Source organism: Tasmannia lanceolata, unplaced genomic scaffold, assembly GCF_043159265.1.
Source record: "Tasmannia lanceolata isolate RefF3 unplaced genomic scaffold, GAP_Taslan_0.1 ptg000008l, whole genome shotgun sequence".
Taxonomy (NCBI): domain Eukaryota; kingdom Viridiplantae; phylum Streptophyta; class Magnoliopsida; order Canellales; family Winteraceae; genus Tasmannia; species Tasmannia lanceolata.
In genome coordinates this window covers 30443131-30468842 of record NW_027518685.1, presented here as the reverse complement: position 1 = coordinate 30468842, position 25712 = coordinate 30443131, and the positions used below count along the sequence as shown (strand labels likewise).

General features: G+C 38.0%; 1 protein-coding gene across 1 annotated transcript in view; it reads right to left on the bottom strand.

Annotated features, from left to right (window-relative positions):
• The window catches only part of AMY3 (alpha-amylase-like 3), a 34767-nt gene that overhangs the window by 8231 nt on the left and 824 nt on the right, over positions 1–25712 (bottom strand). Inside the window, exons 3-8 of the mRNA XM_077389163.1 lie at positions 19873–19927; positions 19632–19754; positions 19417–19537; positions 16744–17096; positions 15224–15843; positions 9018–9207 (exon numbers count right to left, since the gene is read on the bottom strand). Of these exons, the coding sequence (XP_077245278.1) occupies positions 9018–9207; positions 15224–15843; positions 16744–17096; positions 19417–19537; positions 19632–19754; positions 19873–19927 (1462 nt within the window). The remainder of the gene's footprint in view (positions 1–9017; positions 9208–15223; positions 15844–16743; positions 17097–19416; positions 19538–19631; positions 19755–19872; positions 19928–25712) is intronic.

Sequence of the window (25712 nt, the reverse complement as noted above, 5' to 3'; positions counted from 1 at the left end):
TTATTTAGAGACCTTTTAAGAATGTATTATTAATATAAAGAATTTAATCATATTTATTTTCAGAAATCAGCAACTTAAAAGGGCTTATTTTATAAAGATTAAGTTAGGGTTTTAAGTTTTAACTCATATTAAATCTATGTAATTTAATTTGGAAAATAGGATGTATAAATGTTCCATAGGCAATTAAAGGAGTGCATTTTCCCTAAAATCAGCAAGTAGAAAATAAGAATAATGTTAAAAATATGCGACTACTTTTACCGAAACACTATAAAGGCGACGCTTATGATTTTCCATAAAAGTTAATATTACTATATGGTATATACATGTTTTTAATGATATTAAATCCAGAAATCAGCAATAAAATAATATATTTAATGGCTGATTTGCAAACTGTAATCAATAAATGTATGTCCAATTATAGTTTTAGTAAGAAAAATTCCTTTAAAAAAAAATTAAGGACCCTAATGCAAGTTGTACAAAATGTGTGTGTGTGCGTGTGTTGCCACAAAAAGAAGTCGTCCTCCTAGAAAGAAAGAAATAATTAGTTAGGAAAGGATGTTTAATAGCTACATTGTGTATGACACCGTTAATATGGTGTTTACACTTTACAGGGTTCGTGCAACTTGTTTAGTCGAACCATCTCGTCTTAACCTTCATTCAACTCAAAAAGGCAAGTGTAGTAGACTTGTATGATAATGGTAGTAGAACTAGCATGTTATTTATGACTCTTTCTAGTATGATAATGTGCTTGCTTACTAGCTGTTTATCTCATGAAATGGAAATGAATTACTAGTTGTTTATCTCATGAAATTGAAATGGATTACTAGTTGTTTATCTTATGAAATGGAAATGGTTAGTTTTTGTTTTAAAAAAAAGAAAGTAATAAGAATGTGATTATGAAGGAATAAAGAAGTGAGAAAATAAATGCGAAATGCGGAAATGATATGTTCTGACAAGTGAAAAGAATTTCTCTTTCGTGACAAGGGAAAAGGGTATGTATAAAGCATACATGAGTGTGCCATTGTTTAGGATTGTGAGTAGTGGGAAGGAGGACCAAGGAGACCCCTTGTATCCAACCTTGGGCAAAATGCCAAAAGCCACCCAGACCGAGAGCATACGACATCTGGCCGGCGATGAATTTTCGGGTGGAACCTATATGGTGACCCAAGCCACCGAAAAGAAAAGAAAAGAAAAGAAAAGAGAAGAGAAAGATAAGAAAAGAGAAAAGAAAATGGGAGTTTGGCGCATGATCACCGGGGCTAGAGAGTTGCATTTTGATTTGTCATTCTCATGCATTGAATCTTTACTTTATGTTGTTCTATTTTAAATTTTCAGTTATTATGGTAAACAAAATTGTTCATAACTATGCCAGTTCATTGTCGTAAAGAATGTAGTTATAACTGACATGTTATTTCTGTTACTCTTGTCGTATGAGCCTTCTACATGGCTTGCTCTCACCCATTTTTGCCCTACAAGACCTGTAGGTAGAGAGGAAGGAGCTTTCACAAACGAAGAGATATGAGAACAATCACGGGAATGGGGGAAGTTCACGTTTAGTTTGTGGAATGACATTATAGTTATATCCGGGATGTATTAGTTATTCAGACTTGTGTTTTGGTTTCAAACTTCTAGTTCAAGTCGCTATTAATTTAATGATTTGGGATAATGGTATAATTTATTATGGTGGACGGACGTTAATTGCAATGGAATACGAATTTTAGTAAAGTTCATTTGGTTAAATAATTTTTATTGCTTCCGCTCATTTATCGTATCATTGGTTTATCATTTGTTTTTTTAAAAAATTACCGTGGTTTTACTTGCCTCGTTTTTCTCGTAGCGACCTGATGTCGGAGCTGGCTCGTTACAATATTTATGCATAGTACACGAAATTTCACATGCAATTTGAATAGATATAATTACGTGACACATATTGGTATTGTATACCACTAATACACTTATGGTTTTGGTTTGGGTATGTGTCTCGGTGGAGATGGAAACAAAAACATTTCAGTCATTTCGTGTCGGTTTTGGTAGAAATTTAAAACCACGTCCATTAGTACCCCCTTCTCCAGCTGCATTTACTCAATCAGGGACTATTGTCTTTCTTGACTCCCAGATCGCAGCAACTACTCTATGGGTTATTGACGCACGAGCCTCGGAGCACATGACAGGTATATCTTCTTTATTTTCATCATCTGATTTGACTACCTCAGTTATTCTTGGTGACAGTAGTTCTCGTAAAATAGTTGGGAGACGTAGTGCATCTCCCACTTCCTTACCTTGTCTTTTGTTCCTTATGTGCCCCAATTCCCCATGAGTTTATTAATTGTGAGTAAATTAACAAAATCTTTGCAATGATCGGTGACAGTCACTGTCTTCTTGTGTGTTTCTAGACCTCAAGACAAAAAGGACGATTGATGGAGGGTATCAGTGTGACGGATATAATATCTAGAGTGTACTCTTAGCCAAGATGTTATGACTGGTCATTCAAGCATCTCTGGCAGTCAGTGGCAAGCTGTTGATTTCTCCCTTATCATTTGTTTCTAGTTTAGAGTGTGAGGGTTGCCAGTTGGGCAAGCATCATCATGTCTTACCCATCCAGAGTTGATAAGCGTGCCTCTCAACCTTTTGATTTGGTTTACACTAATATTGAGGGTCTTGCGAGATGCAAGAACTTTTTGGGTTTTTTTCATATTTTGTTACCTTTGTTGATGATTTAGAATAGCACGGCTTTATCTGTTAAAAGAAACACACACACACACACACACACGCACGCACACACAAAAATATGAGCTCTTTTCTATTCTTAAACACACGCACGCACGCACGCACACACGCACGCACGCACATATATATGACCTATTTTCTGTTCTTAAATTATTTCACAAAGAAATTGAGTGGAAATTTAGCTCACTTATTCCTATTTTAGGCACACTTATTCCTATAGTGACCTGGTGGTCACAGGTTCGAGTCACGGAAATAGCCTCTTTGCAAAATAAGGGTAAGGCTGCGTACATTTAGCCCTCCCCAGACCCCGCAATGGCGGGAGCCTCGTGCACTAGGCCGCCCCTTTTTTTTATTCTCATTTTAAGCTCAGGTAATGCTTTAGAGTACGTTAATAATGATGTTCAAACCTTCTATGCCTCAAATGGGGTAACTCACCAGACCTCCTGCAATCATACCCCACAACAAAATGGAGTAGCTAAGAGGAAGAATATACATTTTTGGATGCAGATCGTACTTTGTTATTTAATATAAATGTTCCCAAAGAGAATTGGGGAGATTCTATGTTAACTGTTTTGATACTTAATTAATCATCTCCATTCCTGTGTTAAAGGCTGATCTACTTTCACTGTGTTATTCCACTCTCATTGGGAGTTTGATCTAACACCTCGAGTTTTTGGATGTGTGGCTTTTGCTCATCTCATTGGCCCTGGGTGTGATAAGTTGCCTCCAGGTGCTATTAAACGTGTCTTCCTGGGATATTCTCGAACTCCAAAAGGGTATAACTATTGGACCCTGGTGTTCCATCGTTGTGTAGTCCGTGTTGATGTCACATTATTTGAGAGAACATCATCCTTTTTTGCATAGTTTCAAAACTCTTATGCGTTATAGTGGACTCCCCCAATTCGACTCCCTTTTACCTTGGCTGTGTTCTTGTCTGAGTCTGCATTTTACCATATAAAGTCAAATAAAAAATCCTTTGACTCCAACGAGTAATGACCATAGTTAGCAAAAAAACGTGAAAATTGGGGGCGGTGATAAATCGACCCCCAAATGTCTTAAATCGACCCCCTATGTGTCTTTCTCTCTCCTCAGGGTTAGAGAGAGAAGTGGAGAGAGAAAGACACATAGGGGGTCGATTTAGGATATATGGGGGTCGATTTATCACTCCCTAAAATTGGGACGGCAAAAATTCAAGTTTAATATGGTAATGGTGCAAAAAAACGTAGTAAAAAATGGAAACACAAGAAAATGAGTTTAGGTCATTTACAAAATATGGTGGGGGTAAAATTGGAAAGTTGGCCAAAAAACGTGTCTAAAACGTTTAAAACACATTTTGCCACAAAAAAGGCAGTTTTATTCGTTGTAAAAGTTTTAAACGGCACACCAATAAAACACTTTTTTTTTTTCAAAAAAAAAACGCCATTTAAAACAGAGTTTTGCTAACTATGGTTATAACCACGTCAACTGAGTACTCGACTGCATCCTTCCAAGTCGACTAGTAGGAGCTTGAATTCTGTGTTTTCAAATAGACGAGCACGTTGTGCCAAGTACTCAACCGCATTGTGCCGAGTCAGCGTTTTGAGACAGTGCTTTTGTAATAAGAAGGAGCTTGAATTCTACTATCCATAACTGTTCTCAAGGGGAATTTGTCTCTTGTGTGTGCAACACGCACATTAGTCTGTCAAAGTGATGAATCACTACTAGAGTTAGAATACAAGACATCGTCACAACATGTTTAGTGGATGGGGCGTGATTGTCTTATTAGCTAGAGGCATTTCTGTCCACATTATTTTATAATGTAATAAAACATTTGAGTAGAGGGCTATTGGTAACACTCGAGATTTTACCCTTCTCTCAGGTTCTTCTCTCACATCAACTCTATTTTATAATGTAAGGGATGTTTAGGCATTACATGTAGATTAGAGGGCATTGTAGTCTTTGTACATATGTTGCCCTATTTTGACCTATATATACATCAGTTGAGAGATTGAGGAGAGATTTTCGGGATTTTCGAGAGACTTTCGAGAGAGATTGAGAGAAGGTTTCACGCGAAAACCCAAAGTGAGAGAGAGAGAGAGAGAGAGAGAGAGAGAGAGAGAGAGAGAGAGAGAGAGATGGAAGGTGGTGCGACAAACAGAGAGACGAGATACAGAGAGAGGTGGGATAAGAGAGGATGGTGTCACTCTTCTTCTTTTCTTCCCTTCGGATCTTTGTAAACCTTCATGTTGGGTTTTCCGTAAAACCCACTCCTTCCCTTTGCCGTAAACCCACTTTAGGTTCTACTCCACCTCCTATTCCTCCATTATCCAACATCCAAAACCCCAAATCTCTTTTCTTGTCTAAATCCATACCCTTGTTGGGTTCTTTCTATTTTCTTAATCTCTTTCTTTATGTTTTAAACCCTTCTTTCTTTCTCTTTTGAATCTCCATCTCCCCTACACTCCATCTAATCTTGTCATCTATTTCTTATCATTGTATTCTGTTAGAATATGAGATCTCACCGGTAGGCTAGATTAGGCAACCATGATTTGATTGGGTAGAATAAGATCACATATTCAAAGATTTGATTTAGATTGATTGGGGCATATTAAGCAGGTGGCTAGATTAGATATGAGATTATCTTCTCAAATCTTGTCATATCTCTTTCCATAAATCTTATTATATTAGTTTCTATGTTTGTCCTCTTGAGTGTTCTATATAAACACTCATTTGGATTGATTGTAATGCATTCAAGATTAGTGGAAAATTAAATTTTTACATGATATCATAGCAGGTCGTTCAGACCTCGCCTTGATCACAATTTGCTGCAGTTTTGTTTTCCGGCGGACAGCTAGATCGGCCGTCCGCCCGGCCCTCTGTTTTTTCTTCGTCCTCTCCTATGATCCCATCCCCAACTAGCATCGTTCATAATCAGCTGGATGTCTCTTTTCAGGGCGCTCTTTATTCTGCATCTTTGCTTCCGTCTACCTAGCCTTGTTTTTCTACATAAGGACAATCCCAAATCTAGATAAGCAATTGATCTTCATCTATCAACATCCCGGTTGGGCTTCATATATCTGGGAGATCATCCAGGGTCATTTTTTCTCTCTGTCAGGCCTCACCTTTGTTTTTTTTTTTTTGCCTCGTTTTCCAAACTGCTGTCGTCCTTTTCTCATCAACAATGGATGACTTGGTGCCTCTTTCTAACAGGAATGATACAGAGATGGAAGACCGATGCAATGATGAAAGGAAAGGAATTGCATGGGAGTGTGCACTGACAGTTTCCAGACCCTTTTCTCATGTCTTTAAGATTCCCTAATTTGAAGTGCACCCCCTTCATTGTTTTTTCTCCACCCCTTATCATTTCACCTACACCATCTCAAAATTATTAATCTGACCCCCTTTTGCTTTTAATCAAAGGTCTATCCCATATTTGATAAATGCTCCACTTTCTTTTACAATTACTTCCCATTGCTCCTATTATATCCAGGACTCCTAAATTTGATATTTGCACCACTTTCTCAAATCTATAAAGTTCGTTGCATTTTTTTCCGCTGATATTCCCTGTCACTATTCTTGGTCGCTAATCATCGTTTCATTACATGTATCTCATTCTCTTCTTTTTCTCAATTTCTATTCTCCTTTCAAATCTTAATTTCCTTTCTATTTCAGTTGAGGTATCTTAGGTGTGTGCCTGAACTAATTCCTCTACTCAGTTGAGGTGCCTCGATTTCTCGAGGTGCGTGGCTGAGAAAGTAGCTTCAATTCAAATTCCATGAGGATTGATAGTCGACCCGTGCTGTATTGCGCATTGCGGCATTGGTCCATAGTGACCCATTTCCAAAAGGTTCGGTATTCAAAACCGACCGAAAGACTCGCCCATTCAGGCTTGAGTCCAATCCACTTCATTAAAGCTCTTCGCGGCTCATTTTTTTAATGCGACACAAGCGGCAATCATCTTCAGCAATATCGGCAACATACATCAATCTTAGTATTTAAACCTCTTGCAAAGTTTTACTATTTAATCATAAATGCGTGAGTGTAATGAAGCAAAGACTTGAGTTTATTTCTGTTTATTTCTGCCTAAGCTGACATGTTACAAGGCACAGATCGAACGCGCACCTGGTGATCACACTACTTCAAAACAATGACTTGATTGCCCAAAGCTACTTGTGCATTGGAAGTACCTAGTTCGTTGGAAAGGACAATCATATGTGATGCATGCGAAGATTCTAGTTAGAGTCCTCTCATCATGCCAATAATTATATTTGAAGGGGTCGAATCTTTTCAAGAGGGTGTATGATGGGGACCATCCCAAGGTGCAAAATTTAATTTGTAAGTCCCTTAAGTTATAGTAGGGGTAACATAGCGGGGCAAGTTTTTAAGCCATTCTAGGATATTTTAGTCTAAAAGTGTGAGGTTTTTAGAATTTTCTAGTTCTCTTTCTTTGCTTATACATATGTAGACTCGAGGCACTTTTATTTTAGCTATAATGATTGAAATGAAAGATATAATGATGATGAATGATGATTGAACAAAGATTTTGAAAGCTTTTTCTCTTGTGTAGATGTGATGTCTACTCCTTGCAAAGGTGTGATGCCTTAATCTTCCTTAAGGTGTGATGCTTAGGAACCCCTTGGTGCCATGGCTTGGGCTTTGGTTGGTGAGATTCCGACCTTGCTATATATTGCTTTCATGTTTTTTTTGTTTTTTCCCATAAACCACCTTCCCGGGAACCCTAAAACTCCATTAATCTCACCCAAACCTCTTGCAATATTTTTCCCCTATCTTCTACTCAAAACTCCTAAAAATACGCATTAAAAAAATTCAAGCTTAGAAATATCATTGAAACCCAACCATGCCTTGTGCCCCTTTTATTTTGTCCCAAAACTAATTTTACACGGTCCCAACATCCTTCGACAGCTTCCCAACATATGTCTGCATCACTCCAAACCTATCCTAAACGTTGTAAAATAGTTTCCAATCTTATATTTAGGAACTCAAACCCAAATTTTCACTCATCATTTTCTCCCATAAATCGTCCTACATCAGATTTGGTGCTAAAGCGGAGTACCAGTCCTTCCGTTGATCGTCCTGCATTAAACAAGATTGAATTCGTGGCTGCAACTCAAAATACCTTCCATCTAAGATATGGACTTGAACACACTATATAGACACTATTAATCAGAAGTGAGAAACACTATGCCAGGCCAGTTGCCAAAAACAAAATTGAGAAACACACTATACAGATGCAATACCAAATTCTCTTTCTCTATTTCATATCGAATCCCATCCTCTCAAATTTCCATATCAAGAGGGGAACCTGATTCGATCATAGGGTTTTTAAAAGAAACTTAACAACCATGTAGACATAACCAGCTCTGTACGACAGGTCAACAATGTGATTGGCCATCCAAACATCAAGGATTTGAAATAAAACCAGTTTGGTTAGGGAAACAAAGATTACCGCTGATGACCCTTTCAATCAAAAGCCCTATGGCTTTGGCCAAGGTTTAAAATTTCGGTTTCAGTATCGGTTTTGGCCACAGCCGAAACTGGAATTTCGGACAAAATACCGAAATTCGGTAAAAAAAAGCAGCCAAATCCTAAATTTAAAAAGTAAATTTCATAAAAAGAAATTTAAAAATTACATTTTCCCGAAATTTCGGCGGAAATCTGGACCGACGCCGAAATTGGTACTTTCGGTGTCGGTCGAAATTTAAAACCATGGCTTTGGCCATAATTTGTTTGGTAGTTTTCCTAGAATTGGGAACACTAGGATGCACTAAAAGCTTCATTCAACCAACAAAAATAGAAAAAGAAATACTACATAATCTCCTCTTCCAATTAGTTTGCAACAGTTACTGAAAAAAGGCAAGAAAAAAACAATAGCCCAGCAGCTAGCTCAATGAGTTTAAAGTACAATTTAAATTTAGATGGAATTAGATATTGTGTCATACAAACAAAAGCTAATTAATAATGTTACTAAGCAATGCCATATAATTATATAAACAAAAGCTAATTAATAATGGTATCAAGCAAAAGCAAATTAATCGTACTATACAAAAGTTTTCAGTCAAGAATAATGTGCTTCCATGTGGTCCAAGTTTAATCAAAGCACCTTCAATTTACATCAAATTATGTGCTCATGCTAAGAGGCTGTCTAAATGAATAACTTTACTTCTACAAAAGAGAGAGAGAGAGAGAGAGAGAGGTATTAACCTTGATATTTGAACTCTTTGTGAACTTTATGTAGCATAGTAGCATTAAATTTTTTGAAGATGAGTAGTGTATCGCAAAAGAACTAGTACCTGGAAATGTGGATCATCGGCAACAACCGCTCGGTCATCCCAATTTAGTCGACCTCCAAAAATATTCCAAACACCATTTTGATTCTGATATTGAGCACAACGATGATTTAAGACAACATCTCCAAGAACTGTAATACCCACCTTGTGCAACCTATTAACCAGAATCTTTAATTCGCCCATACTTCCATATCTGGTACATTCCATAATAAGAAGTCAATATGAAGGCCATTTATCTACATATCAATTAAATTCCCACTCCCCTTTTTTTCACAATTAAAAAAGGAGAAGATGAAAATTAATTAAGAGATATGAAACCTCTGACCATCATAATTTTTTCATATTTTGAGAACAACACGCCTTCTAAAACACGGTCCCATTTAACTAGAAATAAATCTTTAGACGCTTACAAAATGGTAGATATTGTGCCTATACATATTTATGACTTATTCAATACACCATAACTTAATGTATATCAAAATTAAATTATTAACACTCCTCAAGTTGGAGCAGAGATATCATCCACGGGCATATTGGAACAAATTCATCTAATTGGTTGTGTGAATGCCTTCATAAATATATTTGCTAACTGATTTTTTGGACCTCAGATGGAGAAGAACGTATCAATTTACTAGTGACCTTCACAAACAAAATGACAATCTACTTTAATGTATTCATTTCTCTCATGAAACACAGAAATCCTATCTACGTATAGCAGCTTGATTATCAAATTAAATCTTCATTGGCTTGTAGACTTTGAATGCCAACAATTCCATTAGTGTCTTCAACTAGACAACTCATGCATTGTGTGCCCATTGCTCGATATTCTTGTTCCTTAGAAGATTGTGCACCTACATTCCTTGTTGCGCCAAGTAACTATATTTTCTCTGACAAAAGCACAATAGCCTGTTGCAGAACATCTATTAGAGGGTGATCCTGCTCAAACCACAACTAAGAAACTTTCCACTCTTAAATGATTATTGTTCTCGAAAATAATTCCTCTGTCAGGAGCCCCAATTAAGTATCTCATAATGTGTCGAACAACTTTCCAATGGGCAATGGTCATTAGTCATATTTTGCATAAATTGACTTATAACTCTTACATACAAGGCAATGTTTGGACGTGTAATCGTTAGGTAGATGAACTTGCAAAAGGGTAATGACACCTACATGGATGCTCATATAAGTCTCCCTTGTCCTTTAAAAGCTATACAATACGATCCATAGGTGTATCAATGGGGTTTGCTCCTAGAATACTTGTTCCTGACAAATAGATCAATGATATACGTTCTTCGAGAAATACTAATGCCAAAATTCAAACTTGCAACTTTAATACCAAGAAAGTGGCATATCTTACACAAATCTTTTGTTTGCTTTCACCCTTTCTGCTCACCACCTTTGGTGTACTTGAAACATTGGTGATAAGTAGAAGGGACGACATAATTATCTTGCATCCAAAGCTTCCATGCTCTTTGACTGCATAATTTTTTCCTTGATAATTTCCAGTAACTATAATGTTGTCCACATAACTAAAATGACGATGTTACTTACTTGTCTCCATACAAAATCCAAGTGATCCACATGACTTCTTCTAAAGACATACGTGGCAGGAATTGAACTAAAATTATAAATTATCAAACCGAACGGTGAGATTGTTTCAACCAATATATAGTTTTTTGTAATTTGCACACCTTTCTACCTCTTAGGTTGCTCCGTATAGACTTGTAAGTCACTATGGAGAAAGACATTTTTAACATATAGTTGGCACAATGGCGATTCTTTTTTTCTTTTTTTTTTGAAAGATAAAAAAAATCGCCATTGTGCCAACTATATGAAATTGAGATAATTATTCTTAAGCAAAAGAGTTTAAGAAACATCAAGGAGATGTCAATGTTTACATTCTGCACCCACATTTTATAGTGGAGTATGGCAACAAAGTGCGTGTTGTAAGATGGCAGATTGTGCAAGATAGTGTGGAAGTCATGCGACAAATATTATCTAGCATTATCAAAACATAATAGACCCACATCTTTACCAAATTGATTTATAATTTCTTTATAAAAGATTTGAACTATGGACAGAACTTCAAAGCATTGCTTCATTAAATATAACCATGTCATGCGTGAGTAGTCATCCACAAAAAATTTTAAAAAATCAGTCCAGACAAACTTGGACCTCAGGAAAGTCCCCAAATATCAAAGAAACAAATTTCCTTTTATCAAGTCTAGGAGAAGCAACATGATGGTGCCTTCCTAACTCAAGAATAGTAGGTAGCAACGGCACACTACACGACACTTTTAAACAAAAAACAAAAAAGTACAAAACAGAACAGAAGTCCACACTAAACTCAACATTCCACAATGGATCAGTTCACAACCAAAAGAAGAGTAGGTAGATAATTACACATCACACCACACTTTTAAGCACTGGCCACAAAAACGGAAGAGCAGTCTGCACCAGTTTTCAATTTCGGTTTTGGTTTCGATCGACACGAAAACGAAAACATTTTGGTTTCAGAGGAAATCTTTGTAAAATCACGGAAACATATGGAAACATAAGCAAATGATGAAATTTTAAGATGAAACTTTGGGAAATGCTAGAATAAGCACAATACATTCAAATTATCACATAAGAAAGACAGCAATCCATAATGGGTTAAACACGTCAAACACATAGTGACATGCATTTGGTCCATGCTGATCCGACATCCCATGCATAAGATATGGTTACTTTGTTGTGCAATTCAATGATGTTGCCTACCAAATATCATTCTCTACATCAATGAAATAAAATGCAATGCAAATCATAAAAACTTCCCATCTTTTGTCATTCCGACCATTTCAGTCAAATTTCGGGAATTTCGGGATTTCGGTTGAATTTTGAGAATTTCAATGGAAATAATAGCGTGGAAGGAATTCATTGCAATTTTGTTTCGATGGTGGTGGAAACAGAAACATTTCGGTCATTTCAGAAAAAAATCGGGGAAATTTTAAACCATGGCCTGCACTAAGAACAACATTCCATAAAAAAGTAGGCAACAAATCGGAACAACAGTTCGCACTAGGAACAATAATCCACAACAAAGTAGGCCAAGCAAGACACAACAGTCCACAGGAAAACAAAAACAACATTTCATATCTCAGAACAACCGTTCGTACTAAGATGCAACAATGCACAAAGAGGGCAAGAAAAAGCCCTGATACCAAGCACAACAGTTAACGTATGGGTTGAGAACAGATCCACCTCACAATCCTCATAAATTAACTTTATTGTTTTGAAAGCATCTCCTTTGATTAGCAAAGAGATACGAACAATATAAGCTCCATGGATCACAAAGGACCACATGAATGGGCAAAGGTAAACGGAGCAAAGGCAAGGGTTGGAAAATAAAAAGGAGGGGATAGGGATAAGTTTTGGTTTTGTGGGATTCAGAATGGTGAAAGGTGAAAAAGGTAGGGGTTTGGAATGGAGAATGCAGAAAAGATGGAAGTGTAGAATTTTGTAAGTTATGCCATTCAAAAACCAAAATTGTAGGTAACATCTGAACTTTAGGGTCTCAAATGTGGTAATTTAGGTTTTGAGGATTTCAAATTGGGTTGGAAGAACACTTGGGGTTCGGGTTTTTTTTTTTTGGAATGACGGAACAATTAGGGTTTGTTATAGGGAAGAAGAAACAAATAAGTTTTTGAGGGGTTAGGCCGTTAGGGTTTCAAATTGATGAAGAGGGAAAAAGGGATATCAAATGGGAGGAAGCTAGGGTTTTAGGGTTATCAAATATGGTAAAAAAAAAGGGTATGGACAAACGGGTAAGGATCTGGGATTCTTTTGGGGTGTTCTCAGTCAAATCATTCTACAGTCATCTTGTGCCTTGCTCTGTGCCCTCCATTGAAGGCAAAGTGTGGAAGATCCAAGCTCAACCCAGAGTATGCACCTTCAGCTAGACCGCATGTCATGGTCAGATTTAGACAATAGATTTCCTTCGGAAACAGGGGACGTGGATAGTGGACCATTGTTCATTGTGCATTGGCGCAGGGGAGTCGATTGACCATATCTTTATCCATTGCAAGGTAGCCAATGAGATTTGGAGTAGTATCCTATCCAGGTTTGGAATATCTTGGGTCCTTCCAGCAAAGCTTCTGGATCTTCTAGAAAGTTGGTCATTGGCTCCTTGGAAGAAAAAATGGAACGTCTCACTCTTAGCCAACCTATGGGTTATATGGAAAGAAAGAAATGCTAGAGTCTTTGAAGGTGTAATTAAGTCTCCTCATTTTTTATTTATTAAAATAATAGCCTTGACAATTGCATGGGTGAGGACTCTTCCTTCTTTTCGATTTGTATCGGCCTTTGAACTATGGGAGGTTTGGAGGGAGGTTTGCTTCGGCATAGAATCACGTCCATTGATTGGTCAACAATGGAAGGCTCCTGTAAATGGGTTGCTTAAGCTTAACTTTGATGGCTCTAGTATGGGGAACCCTTGTCTAGCAGGTATGGGAGGGGTCCTAAGAGATTCTAACAATAATGTTTTATGGGCCTTTTCAGGACCTCTTGGGATTACGATGCTAGCGAGGCGGAGGTTAGAGCCATCCACTAGGGTATCAAAATTTTAGATAGAGATTGTATGGGTAAGGTCATTGTGGAGGGAGATTCCTTGAATGCTATTAGGTGGCTTAATTGATCGATTGACCCTCCTTGGAGATTTGTGTATTTCTTTGACAAGATCCAAGATCGAATGGAAGGGTCGTCTATCATATGTAAGCATGTCAGAAGGTCCGCTAATAATGTGGCAGACAGTCATGCTAGAGATGGCATGGGGAAGCAGGGTCTGGAGATGTTTGATCTCCTCCCTCCCTGATAATGTTTTTGCTTCTCTTTTTTTTTGAAGGGTAGTTTTTGCTTTGATTGTATACTCTCTCTTTTTTTGTATCTTCTTTTTGTAATTTTGGGTTGACCACCTCGGTCCTCCCTTTTCCCTTTGAATGAATTGCAACCGTTCAAAAGGGGGGCGGGAAGTGGGGGTTCAAGTATGGTCTTTGAGTGTAGGGGGTGTTCGAAGATGGGTTTTGGGGTTGTCAAAGGTGGATTTTGGCTGATGGGTTTTGGGTTCTTAGGGTTGTCAAAGGTGGAGTTTGGGTGATGGGTGTATGAAGATGGGCTTTAGGTTTTTATTTTTAGGGTTTTCGAAGGTGGAGTTTTGGTTACTAGTGGTTCAAAGATGGGATTTGGGTTTCTAGAGAGTTCAAAGGTAAGGTAGTAGGAATTTGGGGTTTTCGAAGAAAGGTTATTATTTAGGGTTTGGGTCTTCAAATGTTAATAAATTAGATCATAGGGTTTTTCAAAGATGGGTTTTGTTTAGCATATTTGAAGATGGGGAATAGGTTTTTAGGGTTTGATAATGGAAGGACTAGGGTTTTGGGATTGTGGTCTCAACGACTCAAATAGCGAACAAGATCCACAATGGATGGCTCGGATAACGAAGAAGGTAACTATGTTGAAGTTCTCAACGAATCCAACAACAAAGAGGGTAAGATCCACCGGACGAAGAAAAGAGAGTAGAGAGTTAGGGTTCTATGAAGTCCACACCTTGGATCTTTCTCTAATACCATATTGAAGTTTAGAATCTTAACTCTTGTAAAGAAAGAAGAAACAATGAGATGAAGAGAAGATGAGATTGAAGAAGAAGAAGAAAGAGAGACTAGAATTTTCGTGGAGGTTGAATCCCCAATCCTACGACTTGAAGCTTTTTATAAATCTATCTTTAAGCATATGACATTAGGGCCATCGATGATGGCCCCTATATAATTATCATATAATAAACACCCTACTTAAAAGAATTACATTGTAACTTAATGTAAATCTAATTTAAAATCTCAACAAATACAACCGTGTTCATTGTGCATTCATGGCTTTGTGAATTATATTGTTAAAAAACACACTAAACACCACATAGCATGCAGGATCAACCATTAAACACTCACGGAAGGCGACAGGGAGAGATACAGCCAGATAAAGATAAGAGGTACATGTAAGTTAGGGGGTATAGATGTAAAACTAATAATAGTTTGATCCGGAATTGATACAAGCAATCCATTTTGCAGGTGAATACAACTCAATAAATTGGCAATTTTGAAACACTGTACATACAAATCATGTGTGTGTGTTTTGGGGGTGGGGTGTTCTCAAAACAAGAAGACCGCCAATATTAAGAGTACCTGGAATCCAAGTTATATAAATCCCTCGGCATGTAACCTTCAGGTGACACGGAATCTGTAGGCGGCGGTAACCAAATTGTAGTGAAACCCATTGAAGATAAATCTGTGGCTTTATCAATGAGCTCAGAGTACCATCTTCCTGACTTATGAGATTCCCAGTTAAAACTTTGGCAAAGTACTTCGTATCCTGAGCCTGTTCCAGAACAAATCTTTACAGGGGGAATCAAATCCTCAATGTCAGAAACAGGCTTTTCCAAAAATGTTGCACTAGAGCTTCTAAATATGCCATACGCTTCTGCAGCCAATGTCTCGATTTCTTGAAGGATCTTTTCTTGTGCTTCTTTATTTTTTATTTTTGATCCCTTTCCTGAGGAAATATCAATTATCAAATTCCTTATCTCATTGATAATTCCACCAGTATATGCAGCATTACTAACTGCTAGATTTGCCTCCAAAGACGTATTGGCGACCAAGCTACTCACGTTCGTGAGTGGGACGTAGAAGTCGCTGCCCATATTATTCATCCAAGTGTTCTCGTTAAGCTTGAGCACGAAAAGCACCCCCATGAATTCCTTCTTCAAAGATAAAAGCCCCCAACTTCCATGTCCATTCTCTTTTGGCTGTGACACAGGAAGTCGGTAAAATGAGAAACAATTAATAGGAAGGGAATGAAATATTCTTCAAAACTATCTAATGTTCCAATAGAACTGTTCAAAGCAAACATTTAAGGCTAATTAAAAATTTATTCACACAAGCATAACCTTTAACCGAGATGAGATGCAAAAATTATGTCAATATGATTACAAGCATAAATCAAGTGTTCATCAGTTTCAATTGCCTTGGAAACCAAAACTGTCAGATTTTCAAAAGTTCTAAGGAAATTTATTAGGGGTGCAACTCAGGTCAGGTTGGATCGGGTTGAGGCCAACCCTAACCCAACCTGAGATAGCATTCCCTCAACCCTAACCCGACCCAAACTGAGCCTCGTGTTGAGGATGGTCAACCCTAACCCAACCCGCCTCTAAATCTCTCAACCCTAACCCAACCCACCTAACCAGAAATCAGGTCGGGTTGGGTTCGGGTTCATCTAGGGCCAAACAGAAAAATACAAGAAAAAAACATAACCCGAAGAAAATAAAGATAAAATTAGACGGAGATTGGGTTCTGGTCAGGTCGGGTTGCCAAGGCCTCAACCCTAACCCAACCCGAAATCAATTCGGGTTGGATTTTCCCAACCCAGCCCGAGGAAATGTCAACCCAACCCGAGCCAAAATCGAGTTGAACCCATCAGGTTCAGATTGAGCCCAACCCAAGTTGCACCCCTAAATTTTTTATTTTTTTGAAAATGAAGTTGCACCCCTAAATTTATCTTCTCAAATAAATTAATAGCTGATTACTAATAGGCAAACAGTGGATGGAACTACTAAGGAGAAGGATCCAGTGATAATTCATTTGCTTGCATAGATAACATGTATTTAGTTACTGAATCAGGTAAGATCAAGTTTTTCCCACATGGATACCTGTAATAAAGTCTGCAAAGCCTTTTTCCTGAAGATACTAGTTTCTGGTGGATGCGGAGCTGCCGGAATTTCCCATCTTTTATCATTATCTCGGCAGACACCCCAGTGAACAGTAACATCACCCCGTAGATCAGTGTCAAAATGCACAAGATTCTTGTCTTTCTCTTGGCTGTCACTAACAGAAACACTCACAAAAGTTTGAACATGTTCTTCCTTTAAAATTGAATATTCCTCATAGAATCCTTCAATGCGTTGATTCTGCTTAGCACGTTTTGAACCACTTGTGTTATCCCCTTCTTTAAGTCGAGATCCTTCAGTTCCGAGTAAGGTAGTAGATATTTGGCCAAGAATTCCTAGTAGGATCCAATAGTAACAAAGATCTGTTTTGTTAGATTCATTGCAAAACTCAAAATAAACTGCTCAGTATGGAAACAGAAACAACTTAATGAAGAGAAGATTGTGGTATGATTCAGATAATGTAGGAAATGAAATGTTGTTCACTTCCCTGTAGTTAGAATTTAGCAGCATCTGAGAAAATGAAAAGGAAAATCAATAATATTTCTTGAAAGAAAACATAGTAAAAAAAGGACCTTAAATCAATCTTTTAACAAATAAAGACATGTCATTCTAGCAAAAACATCAACAAAGGTAAAAAAAACTATGAGATATAAATATTGCATACTACTCCATATTTTAACAAGATCTAGCAACGAGGTTGACTATATTTGGTTCTTCATGATTGAGTGAAACATACAGGTGGATCACTATTTTATTTGACAGAAGTCTGAATGTAAAGAAGTTGAAGCTTCACCTGGACAAATGGTCAAACTGCTGATATTTTTCCAAAAGCCTAGACCCAGGAAAGACATAAGTTTTTTTTTTTTTTTTTGTGTAAGAAAAGAGAGGGTAATTGAGCATAAACTAAGAAAAGAGACCAGGTGTCAGAGAATCAGTTTGGATTCATGCCCGGACGATCGACTATGGAAGCTATCTTCTTGATAAGGCGGTTAATAAAGAGATTTAGAGCAAATAAAAAGGACCTTCATAAGGTTTTCATTGATTTGGAGAAAGCGTATGATAGGGTTCCCATGAGTGTTATGCGGTGGATCCTTGAAAGGAAAAAAAGTGCCTACTAAATATGTTGATGTAATTAAGGATATGTATGATGGAACAGTAACTAGTGTCAGAACCACAGATGGCACATCTAGTGAGTTTCCAATTACAATAGGACTGCACCAAGGATCAGCTCTAAGCCCCTATCTTTTTACACTAGTTATGGATGAGCTTACGGAGGGTATCTAGAATGAGGTGCCGTGGTGTATGTTATTTGCAGATGACATAGTATTAATCGACGAAACCAAAGCATGAGTAAATGCTAACTTAGAGTTATGGAGAACTACTTTGGAATCCAAAGGTTTTAGACTGAGTAGGACTAAGACAGAGCATATGGAGTGCAACTTTAGTAATGTAAGGAGGCGGGACAAGGATGTAGTAAATATGACTGGACAGGAGGTACCTAAGAGGGATATCCTTTCGCTATCTTGGTTCAATTCTACATAAGGAATGAGAGATTGAAGAGGATATTAACCATTGGTTGAAGTGGAAGCTTGCCTCAGGAGTTCTGTGAGACAGTAAAATACCTACCAAGTTGAAGGGAAAGTTTTATAAGACAGTTATAAGGCCAGCCATGCTGTACGGCTCAGAATGTTTGGCCACCAAGAAGTAGCATGTGCATAAGATGAGTGTAGCGGAAATGCGAATGCTTAGATGGATGTGCGGCCACACAAGGTTAGATAGAAATAAAAATGAAGACATTCGTAGAAAGGTGGGGGTGGCACCAATTGAGGAGAAGATGAGAGAGCACCACTTAAGATGATTTGGACATATCCAACGTAGGCCTTTGGATGCTCTGGTGAGAAGAGGCGACTCGTGCCAAATTGATGGAGTAAAAAGAGGTAGGGGCAGATCGAAAACAACTTGGGTAGAAATAGTGAGGAAAGACTTGATAGCTAGGAACATAACAGAGAACATGACCTTGGATAAGATAGAATGGAAGAAAATGATCCACGTAGAAGAACCCAACTAGAGCCGGGAGATTCCTTTCACCTTCTTAATGAAAATTTTCTAAAGGATTCATTTAGCCAACCCCAACTAGTTTGGGACAAAGGCTTTGTTGAGTTGAGTTGAGTTGAGTGTGTGTGTGTGTGTGTGGTGGGGGGGTGGGGGGGGATGGATTTGCTACGCAATTTCACAACTGGCTTCTGCATGTGAGAACAGCCACACAGGTCGACTTTTTGGCACATTTTGTCTTATTCATTTAATTCATCTGAGGTGGCTGTTCTATCATGCAAAAGCCAGCCGCAAAATGGCATTCAGTGAAATTGCCTAGCAAATCCCCCCACCCCCCCAACAACACACACTCACACACATATATATATACATTAGGTAGGTATGTAGGTAGATAAGATACATCCATTCATGCATGCATACATACATACATAGAAACAACAATGATGCACAGCCCAGTAAGTTGTTTTGGGCTTTTCATGAGATCTTTTTTGGACTCCGTATTTTGTCGTCCTAATATTCTATCGCATCTAATAAATATTGAACGTAGTCAGGACAAACCATAATCAAATCACCAATACTTTACTACACAGTAATCTATACAACCTGGCCATACACTGAAGCCCCTTTCTCCACCAACAATGTAGTCATCTTTGTCAAGGCAATCTGTAAGAGGCACTCTGAAGTCTCTCCCTCTGTGCTGATACCAAGCTCCCACTTCCTCTTCCTATAAATAATGGATAACCATTTTGCAGAAAGAATATGAAGCCGCATAATAAAGAGACTTGGAATTGAAACTGCTAAACAAGGGAAGTGAGGACCTTTAAAACAAAATGTATTTCTGCAATTGAACTGGAAGCACTAAAATTAATCTGCACTTCATGGAGTATCTGCCCTTCCAAAATTGATGGAGAATTCTTAAATGGAGTCTCGATTGCATAATTCTGAAAAATATAAAAGACGGTAATAAATATTTACAGAAGTTTAAAACAGTATTAAATATTTATAGAAATCACCAAATGGAAGCTGAGCATGAAGGTAATCCAAAAAATCACTAAATACCTTTATGAGAATGGAACCTGGAGGTCTCATTTCAGGAGGCGGTTGATCCCATTCACTGAAATTTTTCAGAAGATATATCACAAGCTATAGCCTTAATCAATTAGGCTAAGCCAAACACTCCCATTTGAAATGAAAAGGTAAACAAGGATGAAAAACTTTATAATCCACTAAACCATCAAATGCCCTATTCTATTTACTTTATTTCATCGAGTACATCTCCTAGCATCATCTGATAGTTTGAATGTACATAAAGTATGTTGCATTAAATTGTGAGACATATAGTCCTACTTTTGTAAGTAGGAAAATTTAAACAAAGCCACCGACCTAAAGAAAGGAGAACTGGTCCATTTGTTAATAGAATTCATCTCTGTCAACCTGTAACTCATTTTTTTTTTTGAAAGATAACAATTTTATTAAATGGTGTAACCAGATTACATCAGTGGGGACAAGGTGTCTCTCAAATGTAAAAATCAAGATTACCTGTATCTCTTTCTATCATAAGCTAAACTATATTCCTCTAGACTCTCAGCAACAAAAGACTCTTATTGTTGAATTTTATTATTTACACAGTTCAATCACTCCTATTGTTGAATTTTATTATTTACGTAGTTCCAGCTTCTTTCTTTCTTTTTCTCTTGGCAGTGGTGGTGTTATGGGTTTCCCAGTCTTCTTGTTAATTTGGAGAAATTATATGATGAATGGGCGTACAAACTCATATTTGTGGTGTGAGTGAAGCACCACCATTGATATTTGATCCAACAGAAGCATCTTAAAATATGTGCTTCTGTCGGATCAAATAGCAAGGGTGGGATGATGAGTAGGAGTTTGTATGCCCATTCATCATATAATTTCTCGTTAATTTGTTTCTTCTATATCAAATTAATCCGATTCCAATCCTAATAACCAATCAAGTATGGAGACATACAGCCTAAAATTCATCTGCCTAGAAAAAAGAAAAAGAAAAAAGTAACCAGATATACATGCTATGATGCTACTGATTGAGATGAGCATATTGTTGGAGGCTTAATCAACAATTTTAGCAACTAAATCTCAAACCCATGTTTTGTACAAAAGAATTATATATGTGTGTGTGTGTGTGGGGGGGGGGGGGGGGGGGGGGGTTGGATTTGCTAGCGTCCATCGCAGAAGGCATTTCGCAAAGCGTCTGTTGCATGAGATAGCTTCCACCTCAGAAGAATTAAATGAATAAGACAAAATATGAGCCTATGTGTCTGCTCTCTCATGCAACAGACGCTCCGTGAAATGCCTTCTGCGATGGACGCTAGCAAATCCATATATATATATATATAAGATAGCTAGATGGGGGTTTCACTATTCACTGCTGAGGTGGCAGCATGAGAGAAAAGGGGTGGATTTTTTGAATTTTTTGAAAATCCTTTTTTTGACTTTTCGTTTTTCTCTTAGATTTACAGCATTGCTCTTTTACCATTAACCCCTTTACTGATATCTAACATCTATCTCTATGAGAAATTATTTGAGGGTAAAATCGTAATCTACATACGAAAAGTACCGACCCAGGGTACCAGTCTATGACAATTAGGAAAAAAAACTACCAAGGAGAGGTAAGGACATATGAGAATGACAAAAGAACTACTTTGTATTACGCATGCAGGACACTTGCAAAATATTGACGGATTCCGGGTACCTGGAGAGGAACAACAATTATGGAAACCTCTATCGATTGGAGGGCTAGGATCAGCCTATATCGATTGGAGGGCTAGGATCAACCTATGGAAATGATTTTACGGGCACAACCGATTGATGTTGTGTTCCATTACATGGACGGTTTGGATCAACATATAACCCGCTATAGATCGGAGGGTTCGGATCAACCTATGAAAATTATTTTTGGGGCACAACCTATGTAGGTAGTGGCCCATCTAATCATCCGATGGTACGGGCCATACCGTACATTTTAATAAAGTGAGGACTGCGATCATCACAATATGGTGCATAGTGGCATTATAAAATATGGGGGCAGTGATAAATCGACTCCCCAAATGGATAAATCGACTCCCCATGTGTTTATCTCTCTCCTCTTTCTCTCTCTAACCTAGAGGAGAGAGAAAGACACATGGGGAGTCGATTTAGCACTCCCCAAAATATGGTAGTGAGGACATTAGCATTATATAATTTGAAACCATCGTTGTTACTTGGATGTTCCCACGAGGGTCGGGTTCAACCCGAATTTGGGTTGGGTCAGGTTGGGAAAAATCAACCCAAATTGGAAATCGGGTCGGGTCGGGTCGGGTTGGGCTGTCGGGCAACTGACAGCCCAACCCGACCCAAAACCCGAATTTGGGTTCTATCTCAAGAAGTTCTGTATATGTGTTTTTCTTTTTCAACACTTAAATAGTCTCCACAATCCACAATGGACGGTTTGGATAATCCTATGGTGCGGGCCATACCGTACTTTAATAAAGTGAGGAGTGTGATCATTAAAATATAGTAGTGCGGATAACATTTCCCTTTGTTAATTGTTAGTCCCTGTTTGGTTTGGATTTTGAGAACCGATTGTCAGTTAAAAACTTACTATTGCTTCTCAAAATCCAAAACAACCCGGCTTCAGTTGAGGTCGTCAACAATTTCAACCATATCAAATCGGGTCAACCCGACCCAACCCAACCCGAATTGGAAATCAGGTTGGGTCGGGTTGAGGAATTTGCAGATCGGGTTGGATCAGGTTGAGGAATTTGCAGATCGGGTTGCACCCGGTCGGGTTGGAAATCGAGAACTACTTTCCTTATTCACTATGTGCGGGTCAAATAGGGAAAGTTTGACCTTACGAATGCAGGACACCTGTAAAAATATTGACGAATTATGGGCACCTTATGATGTTGTCTGTACAATTCTTTCTCGGCCCGTGCATCACACGGTGGTTTTTGCTATATGGGGGTTTCACTATTCACTACTGAGGTGGCAACAGGAGAGAAAAGGGAAGGATTTTATGAATTTTTGGAAAATTCTTTTTTGACTTTTTTAAACAAAGGCACCCATTCAACCCACATATTTTCAATCCTACCCCTCCTTTATGCTTTTTAACAAAGGTACCCATTAGAGCCACATAATTTCAATCCTACCCCCCTCCTTTATGCTTTTTAAATAAAATAAATCTAATGGGTGATCTTAACCATCAGATTTAAGAGGAGCAACATATTATGGAAACCTCTATAGATTATAGGACTAGGATCAGCCTATGGAAATGATTTTTGGGGCACAGCCTATTGAAGTTGTGTTCCATCACATGGACGCTTTGGATCAACCTATGATGTGGTCCGTACAATTCTTGGGCCAGGTACGGGTCCAAGATTCGTGACTCGTAAATTTCCCCAGGTCATTTTGACCTTCCCCGTGTCACCCGGACCCTTACGGGTCGGGTTAAACCCTCCCATTTTTTTCAAAATCCTTCAGAGGAACAACATATTATGCAAACCTCTATAGATTGGAGGGCTAGGATCAGCCTATGGAAATTATTTTACAGGCACATCGCATTGATGTTGTGTTCCATCACATGGACGGTTTGGATCAACCTATGATGTAGTCCGTACAGTTCTTGGGCCGGGTACGGGTCCAAGATTCGTGACCCGTAAATTTTCCCAGGTCATTTTTACCTCGCTCGTGTCAACCGGACCCGTACGGTTCGGGTCAAAGCCTCCCATATTTTTCAAAATCTTTTTCATAGGCCCGAATATTAATTTCTTCAAATCTTTGAACTGGTCTATCCCCCACTGTTCGTTGGCCCAAAAATTAATTTCTTCAAATCTTTGAACAAGGTAGGCCCCACCTATATTTTTCAAAATTAATTGTACGCACCACCACATGATCCAAACCCTCCATTTCATAATTCTAGCCCTCCGATCTAAATAAAAACTGCATATTACGAAAACCTCTATAGACTGGAGAGTTGTGATCATCCCATGGAAATGATTTTTGGGCCACAGCCTATTTACATTGTGGCCCATCAAATTAATGGTTTCAATCATCCTATGGTGTGGGTCGTGCATTAACATTAAGGCCAAATTTTAGGCCCCACCCATATTTTTCAAATGAAGTTTGCAATCAACGCCATAGGATAATCCAGGCCGTCCATTTGATGGGCCGCCACGCAAATAGGTTGTGCCCCCAAAATCATTTCGATGGGATGATCGCAACCCTCCGATCTATAAGGTTTCCGTAATATGGAGTTTCTCTATTGTCTATCATGAGAAGTTAAATATAATTTTTCCCCACTCCCCGTGCATTGCACGGGGTGTCCCACTAGTATATATCAGGAAAAGGTTTATGAGGTATCGCGCTGCCTGAGCAGCCCTCTAAATACACCATCTCCCATAGTTGTTTGACTCATCCAACCCATTCATTCTATAGGTTATAGTTAGGATTATGGTTATGGTTATGGTTATGGTTATGATTATAGGGTATGGTTATATATATATATATATATATATATATATATATATATATATATATATATATATATATGAGGAAAGTGTTGGTGAGCTTAAGCGCCCCAATCACATGGGTCCCACATTTTCTGTGGTGATCCAAACCATTCATTTGCAAGGCCCTATCATAGATAGGGTGTGTACCAAAAATCAGCTCCATAGGATCATCCTAACCCCTCCATTTGTGGAGGACAAAAATGGGCAGATTTGTGGACAAATAATGTCTGTCCATATATATATATATATATATATATATATATATATATATATATATATATATATATATATATATATATATATATATATATATATATATACAGGGGCGATGCCAGAAATTTTGCACAAGGGGGGCAAAATTATAGTAATTTTTTATCCATCTTAAAATTAAGATAGAAAAAATTTCTATCTTGCATAAGGGGGCAAAAATTATAGTTAATTTTGCACAAAAAAGGGAGATAAAAATGGTAAAATTTAAATTTTAAACTTATTTATTTTCTATCTTAGGGACTATTGGAAAGGAGGGCGTAATTTTTAAAAAAGGGGGTAAGTATAAAAAAATATTAAAAAATAAAGGAATATTTTTTTTTTCCAAAAAATTAAGGGGGGCAATTGTCCCCCTTTCCTCTCATGTGGCATCGCCCCTGTATATATATATATATATATATATATATATATATATATATATACACACACTAGTGAAAAACCCGTGCAATGCACGGGCCAACGAAGAACCGGACGACATCATCGGTTGATCCAAACCGTCGATGTGATGGAACACAACATGAAGAGGTTGTGCCCGTAAAATCATTTCCATAGGCTGATCCTAGGCGTCCAATCTGTAGAGGTTTCCATCATAGGTTGATCCAAACCGTCCATGTGATGGAACACAACATCAATAAGTGGTGCCTGTAAAATCATTTCCATAGGCTGATCCTAGCCGTCCAATCTATAGAGGTTTCCATAATATGGTGTTCCTCTTTTGGTGCCCGGAGTTCGTAAATATTTTGCAAGGTGCGCCGGAGTCGTAATATCTCCAAAAAACCATAAGGAAAAGTAATTTGTTCGTAATTGTCATATTTTGATAATCCTGTCGGTAGTTTTTTTTCGTAATTGTCATATACAGGCACCCGTGGTCCGTAATTTCCCTACAAAACTTTAATACTCAATGATTATTATCGGTAGCTTCTTTTGGGTAGTTATTATTGCCAGCCACCTTTCCAAACATAGTATTTCTGTGAGGTTGTTCAACACGGCTAATAAGACAAATCTCTGAACACATACAATCCCAAAGGAAGGGAGAGACGTAGCCTTCGGAGAAGGTGGCTAGCAGATCGGAAAACTTTTTCCAAAAAAGTTTTCCTGGAAAAGAAGACGAAT